At 36.4% G+C, this 19,019-nt stretch overlaps 1 protein-coding gene across 1 annotated transcript; it reads left to right on the top strand.

Annotated features, from left to right (window-relative positions):
• Positions 1-401: 401 nt before the first annotated feature.
• Positions 402-18,610, top strand: LOC121378802 (probable endonuclease 4). The gene is made up of 8 exons (XM_041507124.1): positions 402-478; positions 4,413-4,941; positions 9,395-9,531; positions 10,419-10,578; positions 12,093-12,188; positions 16,192-16,323; positions 16,863-16,967; positions 17,803-18,610. Exons 2-8 carry the CDS (start codon positions 4,413-4,415, stop codon positions 18,015-18,017), a joined length of 1,374 nt encoding a protein of 457 aa, XP_041363058.1. The 5' UTR covers positions 402-478; the 3' UTR covers positions 18,018-18,610.
• Positions 18,611-19,019: the final 409 nt, after the last annotated feature.

The following is a 19,019-nucleotide window of genomic DNA, read 5'->3' as shown; positions in this document are numbered from 1 at the left end:
TTATACGCTTCACAATAAACCAAATGGCCACTTCGGGAACCAATCAATTAGATCTCGAATTAAACTTTTGGCTGGTTTCGCAGATCGCCGCGGTTTGTGACTTAAAAACGACGGCATTATCAGAAGGGCTATATATAACTCTTTTAAAAATTATATATTAGTCAATATATTTATTACATTTAGCATACCATTTAATCATAAATTGCTTCAACGTCAACAACACTTTAAGAGGTGATCTACGACTATCCGTAACAGTAACGGTGTAGTTGTGAAACCGCTCTCAAAACACGAACAAAAACGAAAATAAAACAAAGCAAAACAAACTATTTAAATAAATCCACATGCCCCTGATAGGCTACTTCAATTCAATTGTGTGTATGTGTCTCCAAAAAATAAGTTTTAGGGGGAATTTTGTTAGATGACGGCCATCATAAGGGGAGGTAACCCCCAGTTTGTTTAAAGACGAGCTGGTTTTGAGGTAAGCCAAAGAGTAAGAAATATGTAATTCTTTAGCAATATTAAGTTACGGACAGTATGTTTTAAACAAATGTTCACACTTAAATACGGGATTATTAAGTTTTTAATAACTGTATGATTTCTGTTTTGTCTATTAATCAGAATAGCTCATTAGGGACTGTGCACACTTTAATAACCCATGCAGCGTATTTGTCAAATCGGAATAACTTGTGTAAGGGACTGTGCTCACTTTAATAACCCAGTATGAGTGAAGGCCTGTTTCTGCTGTCTATTAATCAGAATAGCTGGTGTAATGGACTATGCATGCTTTAATAACCCAGTCTATTTGTTTCTAAATCAAAGTATTTTTGTTGTGTATAAATCAGAATAGCATGTGTAAGGGACTGTGCACACTCTAATAACCTAGTGTTAGTGAAGGCCTAATTATGTTATGAGTAATCAGAATAGCTTGTGTAAGGGACTGTGCACACTTTAATAATCCAGTGTTAGTGAAGACCTAATTATGTTATGAGTAATTAGAATAGCTTGTGTAAGGGACAGTGCACAATTTAATAACCCAGTGTTAGTGAAGGCCTAATTGTTATGAGTAATCAGAATAGCTTGTGTAAGGGACAGTGCACACTTTAATAACCCAGTGTTAGTGAAGGCCTAATTATGTAATAACCCAGTGAGAGTATCATGTGATTAGCACTGTGAAGTTAAGCAGCTTCTGGCAACTATATATACCTCATTCCAGTCACCATTTGAAGTGTTTTAGGCCAGTTACTTCAGTTTTGCATGGCATTATGCAAGGAAAAGGAAAGTGCTTTAAAAATAAAACTATTATGGATTTTTATGTGTAGTTTATTAAAACATTGGTCATTATTTTAACAATATAAAACAGCAAGATATATACAAGGCAAAAACATCTGACTGCGAGTGGACTGCATTCTGCAGTGAGCACTATGATAGTATGGGTGTGCATTGCTGTTTTATTTATATGTTGAACAATGGTTTTTCTTTTTTTACAACTGTACTGGTAAAAAAAAAAGAAGAATTTTTTATTTTATTTCCAAAGCAGTTTTTGTTTTCTTCCTATTTTAAGCCTGGCCAGAGTACTCTTCTGTTCGAGAGGTAGATGGACATTTGGAGGGTTATTAGGGCCTCCACTAGTCCAAAATATTACACTCGAGTACTCGAGGGTCAAACTCGACCCGGACCCGAGTACCCGACACTTACACTAGATGATAATGAGACTAAGCCTGGCCAGAGTACTCTTCTGTTCGAGAGGTAGATGGACATTTGGAGGGTTATTAGGGCCTCCACTAGTCCAAAATATTACACTCAAGTACTCGATGGTCAAACTCGACCCGGACCCGAGTACCCGACACTTACACTAGATGATAATGAGACTAAGCCTGGCCAGAGTACTCTTCTGTTCGAGAGGTAGATGGACATTTGGAGGGTTATTAGGGCCTCCACTAGTCCAAAATATTACACTCAAGTACTCGATGGTCAAACTCGACCCGGACCCGAGTACCCGACACTTACACTAGAGGATATTGAGACTAAGCCTGGCCAGAGTACTCTTCTGTTCGAGAGGTAGATGGACATTTGGAGGGTTATTAGGGCCTCCACTAGTCCAAAATATTACACTCAAGTACTCGATGGTCAAACTCGACCCGGACCCGAGTACCCGACACTTACACTAGAGGATATTGAGACTAAGGAATAAAGTAAAATATTAGACTCAAGTACTCGAGGGTCAAACTCGACCCGGACCCAAGTACCCGACACTTACGCTAGAGGATAATGAGATTAAGGAATAAAGTAAAATATTGGACTCGAATACTCGAGGGTCAAACTCGACCCGGACCCAAGTACCCGACACTTACGCTAGAGGATAATGAGATTAAGGAATAAAGTAAAATATTGGGCTTGAGTACTCGAGGGTCAAACTCAACCCGGACCCAAGTACCTGACACTTACACTAGATGATGAGACTAAGAAATAAAGTAAAATATTGGGCTTGAGTACTCGAGAGTCAAACTCGACCCAGACCCAAGTACCCGACAATTACACTAGATGATGAGACTAAGGAATACAGTAAAATATTGGGCTTGAGTACTCGAGAGTCAAACTAGACCCAGACCCAAGTACCCGACACTTACACTAGATGATGAGACTAAGAAATAAAGTAAAATATTGGGCTTGAGTACTCGAGGGTCAAACTCAACCCGGACCCAAGTACCTGACACTTACACTAGATGATGAGACTAAGAAATAAAGTAAAATATTGGACTTGAGTACTCGAGAGTCAAACTCGACCCAGACCCAAGTACCCGACACTTACACTAGATAATCAGACTAAGGAATACAGTAAAATATTGGGCTTGAGTACTCGAGAGTCAAACTCGACCCGAACCCAAGTACCCGACACTTACACTAGATGATGAGACTAAGAAATAAAGTAAAATATTGGACTTGAGTACTCGAGAGTCATACTCGACCCGGACCCAAGTACCCGACACTTACACTAGAGGATAATGAGACTAAGGAATACAGTAAAATATTGGGCTTGAGTACTCGAGAGTCAAACTCGACCCGGACCCAAGTACCCGACACTTACACTAGATGATGAGACTAAGGAATACAGTAAAATATTGGGCTTGAGTACTCGAGAGTCAAACTCGACCCAGACCCAAGTACCCGACACTTACACTAGATAATGAGACTAAGGAATACAGTAAAATATTGGGCTTGAGTACTCGAGGGTCAAACTCGACCCGGACCCAAGTACCCGACACTTACACTAGAGGATAATGAGACTAAGGAATACAGTAAAATAGCATTATGTATCTTAATTACAGCACTAAACATGGACGCCAAATCATACTATTGTATTGCATTGCACACATTCTCATAGCCCTGTAATGCAACTGGCTGCAGCTGCAAGCATATGGCAAAACGACGTACATTTTTTATAAACATTGTTGAATGGGGGTGCTGTTACTTTCTCCATATATAGTGTGTGTATATTAGTGATTAATATATGTCAAATATTTGTTATTGGCTAACTGGAAAATGATCAATGTATTGATATTTAATGTCAAACATAGTATTATTGTTGTATTAGAGTGGGAATCATTGCCTACCTATATTTGGTGGTAGACAAAAATCCCCTGTTTTCGTTACAATATGCAGAGAGCGATTATAACTGTCCAAATGTTCGCATTAGCTCTCAAATGGAAATAGTACTTGGCTACAAAAAACCAAACTGGAACTACTGAGAAAAAACGTGGGTGTGGGGGTGGGGGGGGGGGGGGGGGGGGGGGGTGTGTGTGTAGGTGTGTGTATCTAGTCTAAATTAACAAGTTTAACACCCCAAAAACCCAACATTGTAGCACAATATCAATCTGATTACAATAAGCTACACCAGTTGAGCTGATATCAATCAAATTGACAGTGACTCACATAGGATACATACCACGAAATCAAATATCATAGACAGTTGTAACATATGTGACTAAAAGCACTGGGAAGGTGGGGGTGGGGGAAGGGAGACACAAGAGCCAAAACATTAAAACAAATTGTTCTACTATATTATTATATATTATAAATTTTATAAATGTGCTTGTGCCCTCCACCACTATAACATGTACCCTCCCCCACTTCACATGTACCCTCCCCCACTATAACATGTACCCTCCCCCACTATAACATGTACCCTCCCGCACTATAACATGTACCCTCCCCCACTTCACATGTCCGTTAGTAATGTTGCAAGCATGGATCTATATTGGTCATTCTTCCTATTTTGGGACATAATGTGAATATTCATGTCTCTTGATGAAATATTCTTTATCTGGGTTTCATCTGTTACATGACATTTTTAATGTTAAAGTGTTTGCCATGCCGAACATAGACATATGTAGTTTTTGTTATTGTCACTCTAGATGGAATCCAGATCATATAGATACACACAAAGGGAAGCCAGAAAACACAAGTCGAATGGATGCCATGCTTCAGTCAGAATGAAAAAACCGAAGTCAGAATATTTGGAAACGAAAACAGAAACTGAAGACATGCAGCATATGTCCTCAGAAAATAATGTTGGTTCATTATCAGTCTCAAACACAGTTTCACCAAAACAAAAATTGAAGACCAAAGTAACAGAAAGTGAAAGTCTTCAAACAGCTTTGAAACTGGTAAGAAAGAAAGAGAAGAGAATCTCTACAAAAAAGAAACCTCAATCCAAAAAACAAAGCGCTACAAATAGAATTACAAACATTGATGAAAAACCTTTGAAGAAAGAGGTAAAAAAATCTAGAAGTAAAAAAGATGAGCAGATGACAGAGGTGAAGAAAGAGGTTCAGAAAACAACAAGAAGAACTGAAGATGTCAAGAAAGAGGGGCATGTTGTGAAGACAGGGAGGAAATGTCTCCACTGTCCAATGTTTGTGGGGGCTCATGTATCTGCTCAAGGTAAGACACTCAAGTACATATATCTGCTCAAGGTAAAACACTCAGTTAGGTGTATCTGCTCAAAGTAAAACTCAAGTAGGTGTCTCTGCTCAAAGTAACTCAAGTAGGTGTATCTGCTCAAAGTAAAACACTCAAGTACATGTATCTTCTCAAAGTAAAACACTAAAGTACATGTATCTGCTCAAGGTGAAACACTCAAGTAGGTGTATCTGCTCAAAGTAAAACACTCAAGTACATGTATCTGCTCAAAGTAAAACACTCAAGTACATGTATCTGCTCAAAGTAAAACACTCAAGTACATGTATCTGCTCAAAGTAAAACACTAAAGTACATGTATCTGCTCAAAGTAAAACACTCAAGTACATGTATCTGCTCAAAGTAAAACACCCAAGTAGGCATATCTGCTCAAAGTAAAAGACAAGTACATGTATCTGCTCAAACTAAAACACTAAAGTACATGTATCTGCTCAAAGTAAAACACTCAAGTACATGTATCTGCTCAAAGTAAAACACTAAAGTACATGTATCTGCTCAAAGTAACTCAAGTAGGTGTATCTGCTCAAAGTAAAACACTCAAGTACATGTATCTGCTCAAAGTAAAACACTAAAGTACATGTATCTGCTCAAGGTGAAACACTCAAGTAGGTGTATCTGCTCAAAGTAAAACACTCAAGTAGGCGTATCTGCTCAAAGTAAAACACTCAAGTACATGTATCTGCTCAAAGTAAAACACTCAAGTACATGTTTTTGCTCAAAGTAACTCAAGTAGGTGTATCTGCTCAAAGTAAAACACTCAGGTACATGTATCTGCTCAAAGTAAAACACTCAAGTACATGTATCTGCTCAAAGTAAAACACTCAAGTACATGTATCTGCTCAAGGTAAAACACTAAAGTACATGTATCTGCTCAAGGTGAAACACTCAAGTAGGTGTATCTGCTCAAGGTGAAACACTCAAGTAGGTGTATCTGCTCAAAGTAACTCAAGTAGGTGTATCTGCTCAAAGTAAAACTCAAGTACATGTATCTGCTCAAGGTGAAATACTAAAGTACATGTATCTGCTCAAGGTGAAACACTCAAGTAGGTGTATCTGCTCAAAGTAACTCAAGTAGGTGTATCTGCTCAAAGTAAAACACTAAAGTACATGTATCTGCTCAAAGTAAAACACTAAAGTACATGTATCTGCTCAAGGTGAAACACTCAAGTACATGTATCTGCTCAAAGTAACTCAAGTAGGTGTATCTGCTCAAAGTAAAACACTCAAGTACATGTATCTGCTCAAAGTAAAACACTAAAGTACATGTATCTGCTCAAGGTGAAACACTCAAGTAGGTGTATCTGCTCAAAGTAAAACACTCAAGTACATGTATCTGCTCAAAGTAAAACACTCAAGTACATGTATCTGCTCAAAGTAAAACACTCAAGTACATGTATCTGCTCAAGGTGAAACACTAAAGTACATGTATCTGCTCAAGGTGAAACACTCAAGTAGGCATATCTGCTCAAAGTAACTCAAGTACATGTATCTGCTCAAAGTAAAACACTCAAATAGGTGTATCTGCTCAAAGTAAAACACTCAAGTAGGTGTATCTACTCAAGGTAAAACACTCAGGTGTATGCTAAAGGTAAAACACTCAAGTAGGTGTATCTGCTCATGGTAAAACACTCAAGTAGGTGTATCTGCTCAAAGTTAAACACTCAAGTACATGTATCTGCTCAAAGTAAAACACTCAATTAGGTGAATCTGCTCAAGGTATAACACTCAAGTACATGTATCTGCTCACAGTAAAACACTCAATTAGGTGAATCTGCTAAAGGAAAAATACTAAAGTACATGTATCTGCTCAAAGTTAAACACTCAAGTACATGTATCTGCTCAAGGTAAAACACTCAAGTACATGTATCTGCTCAAAGTTAAACACTCAAGTACATGTATCTGCTCACGGTAAAACACTCAATTAGGTGAATCTGTTGAAGGAAAAACACTAAAGTACATGTATCTGCTCAAAGTTAAACACTCAAGTACATGTATCTGCTCAAGGTAAAAGACTCAATTAGGTGAATCTGCTCACGGTATAACACTCAAGTATGTGTATCTGCTCACAGTAAAACACTCAATTACGTGAATCTGCTGAAGGAAAAACACTAAAGTACATGTATCTGCTCAAAGTTAAACACTCAAGTACATGTATCTGCTCAAGGTATAACACTCAATTAGGTGAATCTGTTGAAGGAAAAACACTAAAGTACATGTATCTGCTCAAAGTTAAACACTCAAGTACATGTATCTGCTCAAGGTAAAACACTCAATTAGGTGAATCTGCTCAAGGTATAACACTCAAGTATGTGTATCTGCTCACAGTAAAACACTCAATTAGGTGAATCTGCTGAAGGAAAAACACTAAAGTACATGTATCTGCTCAAAGTTAAACACTCAAGTACATGTATCTGCTCAAGGTAAGACACTCTTGTACATGCATCTGCTTAAAGTAAGATACTCATAAGTATATCTGTTCAAGGTAAATCATTGTTATACATGCCTTCCTGCCCCGGAATTGGTCACTGGCGAAGTTAGATACTAAGTCCGGGGCAGGCGTGCCTGAACCTTCAATGGACATGGGCACGTAAATAGAGTTCCCAGTTCCCAGTTGTTATACATGCATCTGCTCAAAGTAAAACACAATGTTTCTCTTCTTCATTTGTTATCACTGTGTCCATATAAAATTAGTATGTGGGTGGCTTCAGGTACAAATAAGCAAAATTTTATAACAATGCTGATTGGAAACTGATATATGTGGCATCTCTTTAATTACATCTTTTTGTTATTAACCAAATGTTTTTGCAGACCTCACTGTTTAAGGGGAGCTATCGCTCTTGCTGCTCATCACTCACATAAGAGTAGTTCAAGTAGTAATTGTAGTTCCCATTAATTAGTCCAGGGCTTAAGATTAAAAGTAATTAAATGTATTATTATAAATAAATATTATATTATTTATTGTTTTTTTTATTATATTAGGCTTTTAGACCAGCCCGATTGAAAAATATACTGCACCTACTAAATATTAAATATAACCATATAACCTGAGTTAATCTTATTTGAATAGGTGCTTCCAATCTAATTAAAATTAGCTCCACTATTACATGTGGATTGAACACCAGCCAGTTGGAGCTCATGTCCACCAATCAAAACCTTACTTGCAGAATCCTGCCAGTGATTTAAAAATAATTTGAAAACATTCCGAATTATCCTGAGGGTATACGATATGTTTCATGTGAATTACGAATGCCTTAAAACATGTTTTATTTTATAAAATAAATAATTTGTAATGTAAAACTGAAGACTGATAACCCACCCCGTACGTATTGGTATGGTTCGCTGTACTGCAGCCACTAAAATAGACTCGCCCGATATTTTTAGAATTTGTATGCTCCCAAATAACATTATAAAAGGCGAAGTGTGATTGATCAATATTTAAATTATCATTTACAGACGAAATGTTACCTGGACATTGGGGACTATGCAGTGTTGTTAGCAATCTGATTAAAATTAGTTCTACTGGTCTAAATAAGGCATTCGTAATTCACATGAAACATATCGTATACCCTCAGGATAATTCGGAATGTTTTCAAATTATTTTTAAATCACTGGCAGGATTCTGCAAGTAAGGTTTTGATTGGTGGACATGAGCTCCAACTGGCTGATGTTAGATCCACATGTAATAGTGGAGCTAATTTTAATTAGATTGAGGTGCTTCCAAAATATATTAATTTAAAGTAATATTAGTATAAAGTTTTAAGTCCCCTATTTATTTTATGTTTTGTTGTAAGTGGTCAGACCACGTTTCTAAATTACCCCCTTCATATTACACTCCTCTTTCCCCTACCCTCTCCTGCCCCGGAATTGGTCACTGGCGAAGTCAGAGGCTAAATCCGAGGTGGGCGTGCCTGAACCTCTGTGGATATGGGCACGTAAACAGAGTTCCCATCCCATCCCATTAATTAGCATGTGCATTTTTATATGGTATCCAGGCCTTCTAGAATTTTTATAAAATCCACTAGCCATGGGATCAGTGATTTTAAAAATGTACTAGCCACAATAAAAAATTAACTAGCCCTACTTTACATTAAGTTAATACAATTTTACTAAATAATAATAGTAATCAGATATGTCACCTAAAGAGGGTGATAGAGCTTAAAAACACTAACACTGGGGGTTTGGGGTGGAGAAAGCATATTCATATTTACAAAATAGACTTAACTGCACCATTTGAGAAATGTTATTCACTAGCCGTCGGGCATGGCAATAGTAGTTATTTACTAGCCCCACTTTGAGTATCACTAGCCATGGGAGTGGGGCATAATCTAGAAGCCCTGGTTATCAATATGGTAATGTCTTAAATGGCTCACCATAACTTAAGTTCGGGGAGCAATTAATGGCTGACAATGTTTGACAGGTGGAGTACACAAATCTGTCATGGAAGCAGTTCAGATTGGTGCCTCATCCTTTGGCCTGTTCCTGAGAAACCAGCGGCAGTGGAACTCAAAACCGCTCCAAGAGGATGTGGCCGTCAAGTTTCGAGCTGCATGCATGGTTTGTATTAAAACATTTAAATAGTAGTGTTTGTGTTCAAACATTTAAATGCATGTGTTCAAATATTTAAATAGTAATGTTTATGTTCAAGCATTTAAATATTTATTTCTTTGTATTTAAACATTTAAATAATAATGTTTGTGTTCAAATATTTAAATAGTAATGTTTATATTGAAACATTTAAATAGTAATGTTTATGTTCAAACATTTAAATAGTAATTTTTATGTTCAAACATTTATATAGTAATGTTTGTATTCAGACATTTAAATAGTAATACTTGTTTTCAGATAATAATGTTTGTGTTCAAATATTTAAATACTAGTAATATCCATTGTAACCTAGCCATTACTGGGATTTTTTTAAATGTTGTATCTTAATCTAAAATAAAAAAAATAAAAAATCTAATACCAGGATGTTGGGTCAATCATAGAAAACTGACATTTTGATAAGAATATAATCTTTTATAAGGATACAAATGTACATGTTTTTGATATGTTTACCCTAGTAAGTTAACTGCATTTGAGTAACAAAAAGGTTTTAAAATTATTTTACTTACATGTATTAATTTACTACTACCGGGTACTAGTACATTAATTTTATTTGATTGCTGTAGGTTTCCTTGTGAGATTGTAGTATAGTTTGGATATAAAAATTTAAACATGCTTTCTAACTAGCATAATGTCTTGTGTTTGTGACAATTCTGTCACAAAAATCACCTGTAATTCTCTATGTAAATTTAACTGAAAGGTATTGAGACTATAGGGTGTTACTGTCTGTTCAAACCTGGAGACAGCTGTTGATTACACCGTTTGTGGTTACGTGAGATCTTTGTTTTATGGTTTGTTTGTTTTCTATATCTTCTGCTATCTGATACTGTGCACTTCAGGAACATGGTTTTCCCCCCAGTATGATCTTGCCCCATGCGTCGTACCTGATGAATCTGGGATCTCCTGACCCTGATAAGCTACAGAAGAGTCGGGATCTGCTAGTTGATGAACTGTGTCGATGCGAGACACTTGGACTCATGCTGTATAATTTCCATCCAGGTATCACAGACCATAGATCACAGAACAGGACTCACTATACATGTACTCAACAGTGCATAATAAAATAATTTATTAGCATGTTTATGCAGTGGTCATGTTGTACAGTTTAAGACTGGTAGATGCTGGGTTTGTATCCCACTACCAGCTGAAACCCAGTGGATACCAACCAATCAGGGCTCCTGTTTCGATGTGAATCCAGAAGACTAGATTTCCATAAATGAAAATCAAGAAAATCGCCTTAGATTATAGTAACATCAGTATCTATTAGAAAACATTGGACTCGATTTACAAAGCCTGTTTTTGACTTACACATGAGTAATTACATGTATTTACAATGCTTAAACACCTGTGTTTAAGAAACAAAACTGGATCATCATTTCCATGTTCAGAAAATAATTATGATTTGTTACCCCAGTGGGCACTCATAAGTATAAAAATAAAAATCATGCATTGGTGTAACGTACAATATTATTGGACAATTTGATGCTTACAAACCAGTGACTTTGCCGGTACTAAATATGTTGTCATCACAATTGGGCAAACATACACAATGATGTCACATACTTTAAAGTGTTAATTTGCATTTACAATGTATGTCTCTCACTTTTTATTGGTTAATTTATAATAGAATGCTATTTTAATACAAATCATTACTAATTCTTTTCACAGAATAAACATTTAAATAGTAGTATTAAATATTGCTAATAGTAGAACTTTTGTTTTTAAACATGATCTGTGATCTTGAATAAAATATGAAGTCATAACATTACTTCTATATAAATGTAGTCATAATGAAAACAGAAGGTTTCTTAAATAAAGTAAAAAATGGCTGTGGTAATATATAGAATAACAGACACAGTACCAGTTATTATCAAATTTATGTCCCTCATAACAACAGCAAATTATTTCACTCGGGACATAAATTTGATAATAACTTGTAACTCGTTTGTTATCCTCTGTGTTATTTATTAATGTCAAATTCTAAATTTATCAGTCATTTCTTGTGGATTCACATTACATAAAATGTCTGACATCCATATGGTTTTTGGTAGAATTTTTTATTAGAAATGCCACAAAGAAGGTCCATTAATTACTAAAATATCGAAATTGTGGTGTGTATATATATGATGACTATATTGCATATGAAGACTAGTAGGTACAGGTCCAAGGGTGGTTTGGGGAAATTGAAGCACCGTGACAATCCAGTGGTGTTCTGGGAAAGATTGCTGTGCACTTTCAAATACTTTGGTGTCTTTTTTCAAAACTTGTATCTGGTCAGCCTCCTCACTAGGATGTAGGCTAAATGTGAAAATAAATTATCTACAGAAGCTTACTCCCATTTCCGACATTCTTGTCCCCAGAAAAGTATTATATATATTATTTTTATATTTCACCTTCAAAACCATACAGTTAGAAATTTATTTATTCGTTGATAATATTTGTAATTGGATGTTAATTACCGGTAGTTCGTTAGTGCATGCTTAAATTAAAAAAACAAAAAACTTTTTTTTCAGGATCCACTTGTGGTGCAATATCTGTTGAAAAATGTTTGCATACAATAGCTGAAAGTATTAACATTGGTCATTCTCAGACAAAGTATGTCATTACAGGTATGTACTGGACATAGTGTTCTTCCATTTGTCTTTTACACCAATATATTTATATTTAAACAAAATATAATTCTTTGCAATTCTTTAAAAATGATGTTATAAAGTACTTAATATAAACATGTTTCTAGAACATGCATGTACATGTTGCTGCATTTTTGGACATGCCCCCGTCAGTGGGCCTATTGGGCTATTTCTTCTTCAAGCCAGTACACCACAACTTGTATACTCTGTCAAAAAAGAAACGCATAGGCAAAATATTCATAGAATTATCTCTTTAATACAAAGTGGCATAATTTCGTTATTTATGATCGTATCACAGTAAAATTCGACATGAGTATGTGACAATGTTCTTGCTATGGACTGACGGCAGTGGAGGCGTTTTCGTCACGAAACAGCATCGCACGAAATGAAATGTTTTATTTAACGACACATTCAACACATTTTATTTACGGTTATATGATGTCGGCGCTAAAATCAGTACCTTGTGTGGCCACCAGCAGCGGCAATCACTGCGCGACATCTCCTTGGCATAGACTGAATGAGTCTCTGAATCCGGGCACGTGGAATCCTAGCCCATTCTTCCTGCAGTGCATGTGACAGTTGCGGAAGGGTCTATCGCTCCGGGTTACACTGGCGTACACATCTGTCCAGTTCGTCCCATAGATGTTCAAATGGGGTTGAGACCTGGCGATCTTGATGGTCATGGCAGCACATTAATGTTCTCATTCTGTAGGAAATCCATTGTTACACGTGCCATATGAGGCCTGGCATTGTCCTGCTGAAAGAGTCCTCTCTGTTGATCCAAAATGGGAAGCATTTGATGGCAAAGAATTTCATCCCAGTAGCATACAGCTGTCAAGTTCACTTCTGCCAGTGTATGAGATGGCTCCCCACATTATGACACTCCCTCCACCGAATCTGTCAACTTGGGCGACACTGTTGTGGCAAAACGTTCATTGCGGCATCTGTAAACACGTTGTCGTCCATCAAGTCACTGTGGAAGGAAACGTGACTCGTTGCTGAACCATACTCGCCGCCAGTTTCCCAAGTTCCACACCTGTACATTTGTGCACCAGCGAACACATAAATGCCGATATTGACGTCGCAGGATGGGGCCAACATATGGTCTCCTAGCCTGTAAACCAGCTTCTCGAAGTCGGTTCAAATGGTTTGTGCAGACACCCTTCTCAAACCAGGTATGCGTCCAGCAGTGTTTGTTGCTGTGGCAGTTCAGTGACGCAAGTGCAGAACCCGGATGTAGCGATCTTGTGCTGCAGTTGTTATGCGAGGTAATCCACGTCTGGGCCGGTCTTCATTTGACTGAAACTGCTGATACCTGTCCCAGAGACGTGAAATGGTGCTCTGATGGACGTTCATGTGGCGTGCGACTGCTGACTGTGATTCACCTAACTGGAGGCAGCCTATTGCAATGTTTTGATTCGGCAGGTTTAGTCTTGGCATCTTGTAACTCGTCTACGTCAAAATGAAAATGATCATTGCAGCTTTAAATACCCATCACTACCCCAATCTTTTCCCCGAGTTGCACGTACATTCGCCAAAATCTGACCATTTCACGCCGATTTCCTGCAATTGTCGCACAACATGCGTTAAATTTGTTTTAGGGTGCATTTGGGCATGCTGTCCCATTCCAGGAACATTTACAAACATGGTCATTCAGCAACATTGTACAAAAAAAACAATATTTTGTAAAATCACTTTTCTTCTTTCCCTATCACCTATGCATTTTTTTTTGACAGAGTATATATCAAAGGCAATGGTATGTGCTATTCTGTCTGTGGGATGGTGCATATAAAAGATCCCTTGCTACTAACGGAAAAATGTAGCGGATTTCTTCTCTGAGACTATATGTCAAAATTACCAAATGTTTGACATCCAATAGCTGATGATTAATAAATCAATGTGCTCTAGTGGTGTTGTTAAACAAAACAAACGTTTTAACTTTAAACATGGTACAGTGTCCTTTTGGCTGTGTGTCTTCTGATGTGATTAATGTTTTATTTGATGTATCTCATAACTTGTGTATCAAAGGATTTTATTTTTTTTAATGACACCACTGGAGCACATTGTTTTATGAATCATCAGCTACTGGATGTCAAACATTTGGTAATTTTGACATATAGTCTTCGAGAGAAAACCCACAACATTTTTCCGTTAGTAGCAAAGATTTTTTATATGCACTATCCCACAGACAGGATAGCACACACCACAGCCTTTGATATATCAGTCGTGGTGCACTGGCTGAAAGGAGAAATAACCCAATGGCCCCACTGACATGTACATCAAAGGATGACAGTGTGGTATGTGTATATAAAAGATCCATATAAGTGGAGATAGTAGGGTTTTTCTCTCACATAGAGCATTGCAAGCACAGTGAAAGCCCACCTAATGGCTATCCCGGTTACTGTAAAGACCAAAAATAGTAACAATAATCCAGTATTAAGACCACCCCGCTGTTACAGGTTATGGCTAGTAAAGTCAGACCCAATGGTAATTGCGGCCACAGCATTTACTTATCATGTCACAATAGCGACAAACAATAAATAACATGGTAAGATCTTGATAGTTGTCCTCGCCATAGTGTTAAAGTTAATTACTCTAACAAGTAATTAAATAGTCTTATGTTTATTTACTTGGACAAAGGTATCAAACCTGCAAATAAGTGGCCGACACAAAATTAAGTATTTCAGCATTGAAGTAGTCTGAAACGAACACTAGTTTTGAAGCAGTTCGATGCAGTACATTTTAAAATGCATATTTAAAATAGTTTTTGACCATATCATGCAGCATGCACATGCTTATCGACCTGTTGATAGAATGCCTTCGTCCCAGAAACACTCCCATGTTGATTAATAGACCCGAGCAAGCCGGATGGTCTGATGTGTTCCGAATGGTTCAACACATCTTTTAATATGAATATTTACCCGTCTAAACTGAACAGTGGACAAATAATCTAGTGCTATGATGTTTATTTAATGCAAGTTTTACCTCAAAAACTGCACAGTCCCGTGGGTAGCAGTCATTATCTATATCAGCCTAATAAACAGGTAGTGTGATGTGTGCATGCTCTGGGTTAGCTGTCAGTCTATATTTATCAACAGTACCTTAGCTTGTGTTGCGGTTCTTACACATCTCAATTAAGAAATCAAAATTAAATGAAAACATATAAAAAATTTTTTTAAATAACTGAAGTACACATCATTCAATACATTTATTAGGTGCTTTGTTATTATAAAGTTATTTCATTTTTGAACATGATTGGAATTCGTTGACATTTTGTTGGCCACATTGCAGTGACTGGGCAGTCATACATTTTATTTAAACAAATGAATTTTTCAACTTGGTTTTGTGGAAAGATATCAACTGTATTTCATTTCCAAATGAAATTCCAGCATGTCAGAAAGTCAAGTTGCTAATCTTGATGGTGTACTAATAACCGGGCCCAAGCTCACAAATAACCAAAGCAGGCTTGACACCTGATGATCATAGCGGTTCATTGTAATTGTCAATACACTGTAATCCCTTATTACTTTTTTCAGTTTAGACATTGTTGACGACAACCGGGAATACAATCAATATTTACCAAACATTCATCATTCTGAATAGTCTTGGTAATTCGGTATTAGGACCACCCCAAAAATGAGACCAATTGTAGTCAGTTATTATTAAAATGTATCAAAATAACCATTTAGTCCCCAAACAGCCAAAGTGCTAAGGTATCGTTAAACAAAAACTATTTTTCCACAAAATAGCCGTAGCAGTTGCTTTACATACATTCCGTGAATTTAAATTGATTTTATTTTTATGCAGTTAATGGTGCTACTTAATACTTGACAAGGAAACCATTGAGAATTGTTTTGTTTAGAAAAATTACTTTTTACATCATACATTTAGTACAATATTAAATAATCTCAATTATTTCAACTCTTAATTGTATTCATAATCAATATGGATCTTCACTTTAGTATGATTTGTTTTTGGTCAGTGCTGGAAAACATGAGTTGCCAAGGCAACACAATTGGTGGGACGTTTGAAGAGCTAAGCGGAATCATTGAACAAGTGAAGGACAAATCAAGAGTGGGTGTTTGTCTTGATACCTGCCATGCTTTTGCCGCAGGTACTCATTTCAAGTTATTACAAACATGTGCAGGTTTTGCTTTTGTGGTTTCTATCCCAATGTAATCTACAGATTGAACATCAAACATTTATTATACGACGCTTATACAAAAAGGACACATTAATTAGATTGATTTTTGGATCACTAAGATCCACAAAGGTTTTTTTTTAAATGTTTTTGTTTCACTCTTAACAGTTTATCAGACTAAACTCATACTTCTAACCTTGCAGGTAGGATACCTTAAAACAGAAAAATATGGCAAGAATATGTCAGTTAAAATTATAAGGCCGAATTTACGAAGCCTGTTTTTCTTAAACGCAGGTGTTCAAGCATTGGAAATATATGTAGACAAAAACAGGCTTTGTAAATTCGGCTTATAGCATTTTATGGAAAAGGAATCATTTAATGAGTAATTTATTTTAATTGATAAAATTGATAAAACCAATATAAATAAAAAAATAAGATAATTTAATGACCAAATTCCAGCATATTTAATTGAAAACACCCAACTGTTACTACATATAGTGAGTATATTTCAGGATTTGATCTGGCAACTGAAGAAGGATTTAAGAACTTTGTCAAGAGTTTTGATGACATTGTTGGCTCCCAGTACCTGAAGGCTATGCACATCAACGATTCAGTAGGCAAGTGAAACACACAGCATCTCTATAGGGTGTATACTACCAAATCAAATCCCATAGACAATAGTAACATATGTGGCTAAAACTCCTACCTGCAACGTATCAATCGACATAGACGCCACGGATATAAATACTACCACCCCTCACCCTTAAAGTGAATCACAAAAAAGTGGGTGTCAAGCTGCTCATTTCCGAGATAACAGGTAGCGTCTATGACTACCCTAGTTCTGCACAAAATTTTAGTACTTTTTTTTACAGGTACCCCATACATGTTCCAAGCACAAGGCTACTTGACACAGTGGTACTAGATGAAATAAAATGCATACTTTTTTAGCCCAGATGAAACTAATTTTTTTAACAACCAACACACTCACATTTATAACCAATCACAGGACTTGTGGTGTTCACTTCTCTATCAAAAGTGGGTGCACCTCGAACTTTGACCCAGCTGGAAGTTATTTGGTTTAGTACTACCTTTACCCATTTCACCGTTGACCAAGTACAGACACTAATCATAACATGCATACATACATGTAGGATGATGAAAGCAACTGGAGGGTCATTTATATATAAATTTGCTTTTCATTTGGGCTGGGGGTTTAGGGGACAGGGGGTAGGTCACTACTCACTAGGTTACACTAATGAATGAATAATTAAGGAAACACTAATAATGCACTTTTTGTGCTGCCAAAATCTTCAACCAGGTAGTGTTTAAAAAGCCATTTTGTTCACACGGCCAAAGAAAAAAAATCAGTGTAAATAGTCACTTGGTAAGTATCAATTCATTCAGTGATGATTCTTAAATGTCTAAACGAAGTTTCTTTTTTTAATATTTCAGGGATTAGAGGAAGTCACAGAGATCTACATGAGAACATTGGAAAGGGTAAAATTGGCCTCAAAGGTTTTTCTTATGTTATGAATGAATCGATGTTTAAAAACATTCCCATGATTCTGGAGACACCTGGCGGTGTCGGCTATGAAAATGAAATACAGTTACTTCATTCCTTGTGCAAGCCTCGCGAGTTAACAACAGATGAAATGTTGATAGTCTGAGGGTCTGTGACACTGTGGAGTTTTCAACATGCAACACACTGAAATACGTTTCCTTTCAAGAGATTGGATTTAGAGGAAAACTAGATTTAGGTTTACTCACAGGAAGTAGTGGTGTATCTATACAAATATGACAGACTTTGAATACACTATGCTATGCAATATGCCAACATTAATTATTTTTGAAAAAAATGCTCTTACACTGCATTTTACAGTTGGTTCTTTTTTGTTGAAAAAATACACTAGAACTTTTTTTCTTCTTTTTTATTTTATTTACGGTATTCTGAAAGAATGAATATGTATTAACATTTACCAGGGAACATTTTGTTCAGTATTGGGTTGCGATTTACTACACAAGTTTCAGAGATCACTACTCAATTTTAAAACGTTAAATAGTAGTTGCTAATCAAATTTCAATCGACTAGAAATATCTCTATTCAAGATTTAGAAAACAAAATGTTTCCTGTTTACCCAGTGTTGTTCTCATCTTTTCGGGGTGTACCAGTGGTACACTGGTAGCAAGAACATGTAGATTTGTAGCTAGTCTGAACATTTAAATTAAACAGGCTTATCAGAATAAGCCAAAAACCATCAAATTTTGTTGTCGTTTATAACTCCAGTTTGCTACATTTTACATTATTAGGAAAGTATGTATCCTAGCAACCTACTATGAATAAGCAGTTCTACTTTAAAACATAATGAAAGTGTTAAATAATTATAACCTGTAAATCGTGTGGTGGTGTTTAATAAACCATTTTGTGCCGTCAATAAATTGCACAAAGAAAAGTTCACAGAGGGATCAAACCTCTGGCATTGACTATACCAAGCGATCTTCTTCTGGGGATAGAACAGAAACAAATCCAAACTGACTAGTCTAATTGAAGTCACATTTCATCATGTTTATTTTGTTTAACGACACCAGTAGAGCACATTTTTTTAATCATCGACAAATAGTCTTAGAGAGGAAACCTGCTATATTTTTCCATTAGTAGCAAGGGCTCTTGT

This window comes from Gigantopelta aegis, chromosome 8 (assembly GCF_016097555.1).
Source record: "Gigantopelta aegis isolate Gae_Host chromosome 8, Gae_host_genome, whole genome shotgun sequence".
Classification (NCBI taxonomy): Eukaryota; Metazoa; Mollusca; class Gastropoda; order Neomphalida; family Peltospiridae; genus Gigantopelta; species Gigantopelta aegis.
The sequence above is the reverse complement of the archived record's forward strand: the minus strand, read 5'-3'. Positions and strand labels throughout refer to the sequence as shown.

Bases quoted from the DNA above. Each gene is read 5' to 3' on its own strand.
- LOC121378802 (XM_041507124.1), top strand. From the start codon at position 4,413: ATGGAATCCAGATCATATAGATACACACAAAGGGAAGCCAGAAAACAC. The intron at 9,532-10,418 runs GTTTGTATTAAA...TGTGCACTTCAG, and splicing joins AGTTTCGAGCTGCATGCATG to GAACATGGTTTTCCCCCCAG. The intron at 10,579-12,092 runs GTATCACAGACC...CTTTTTTTTCAG, and splicing joins GCTGTATAATTTCCATCCAG to GATCCACTTGTGGTGCAATA.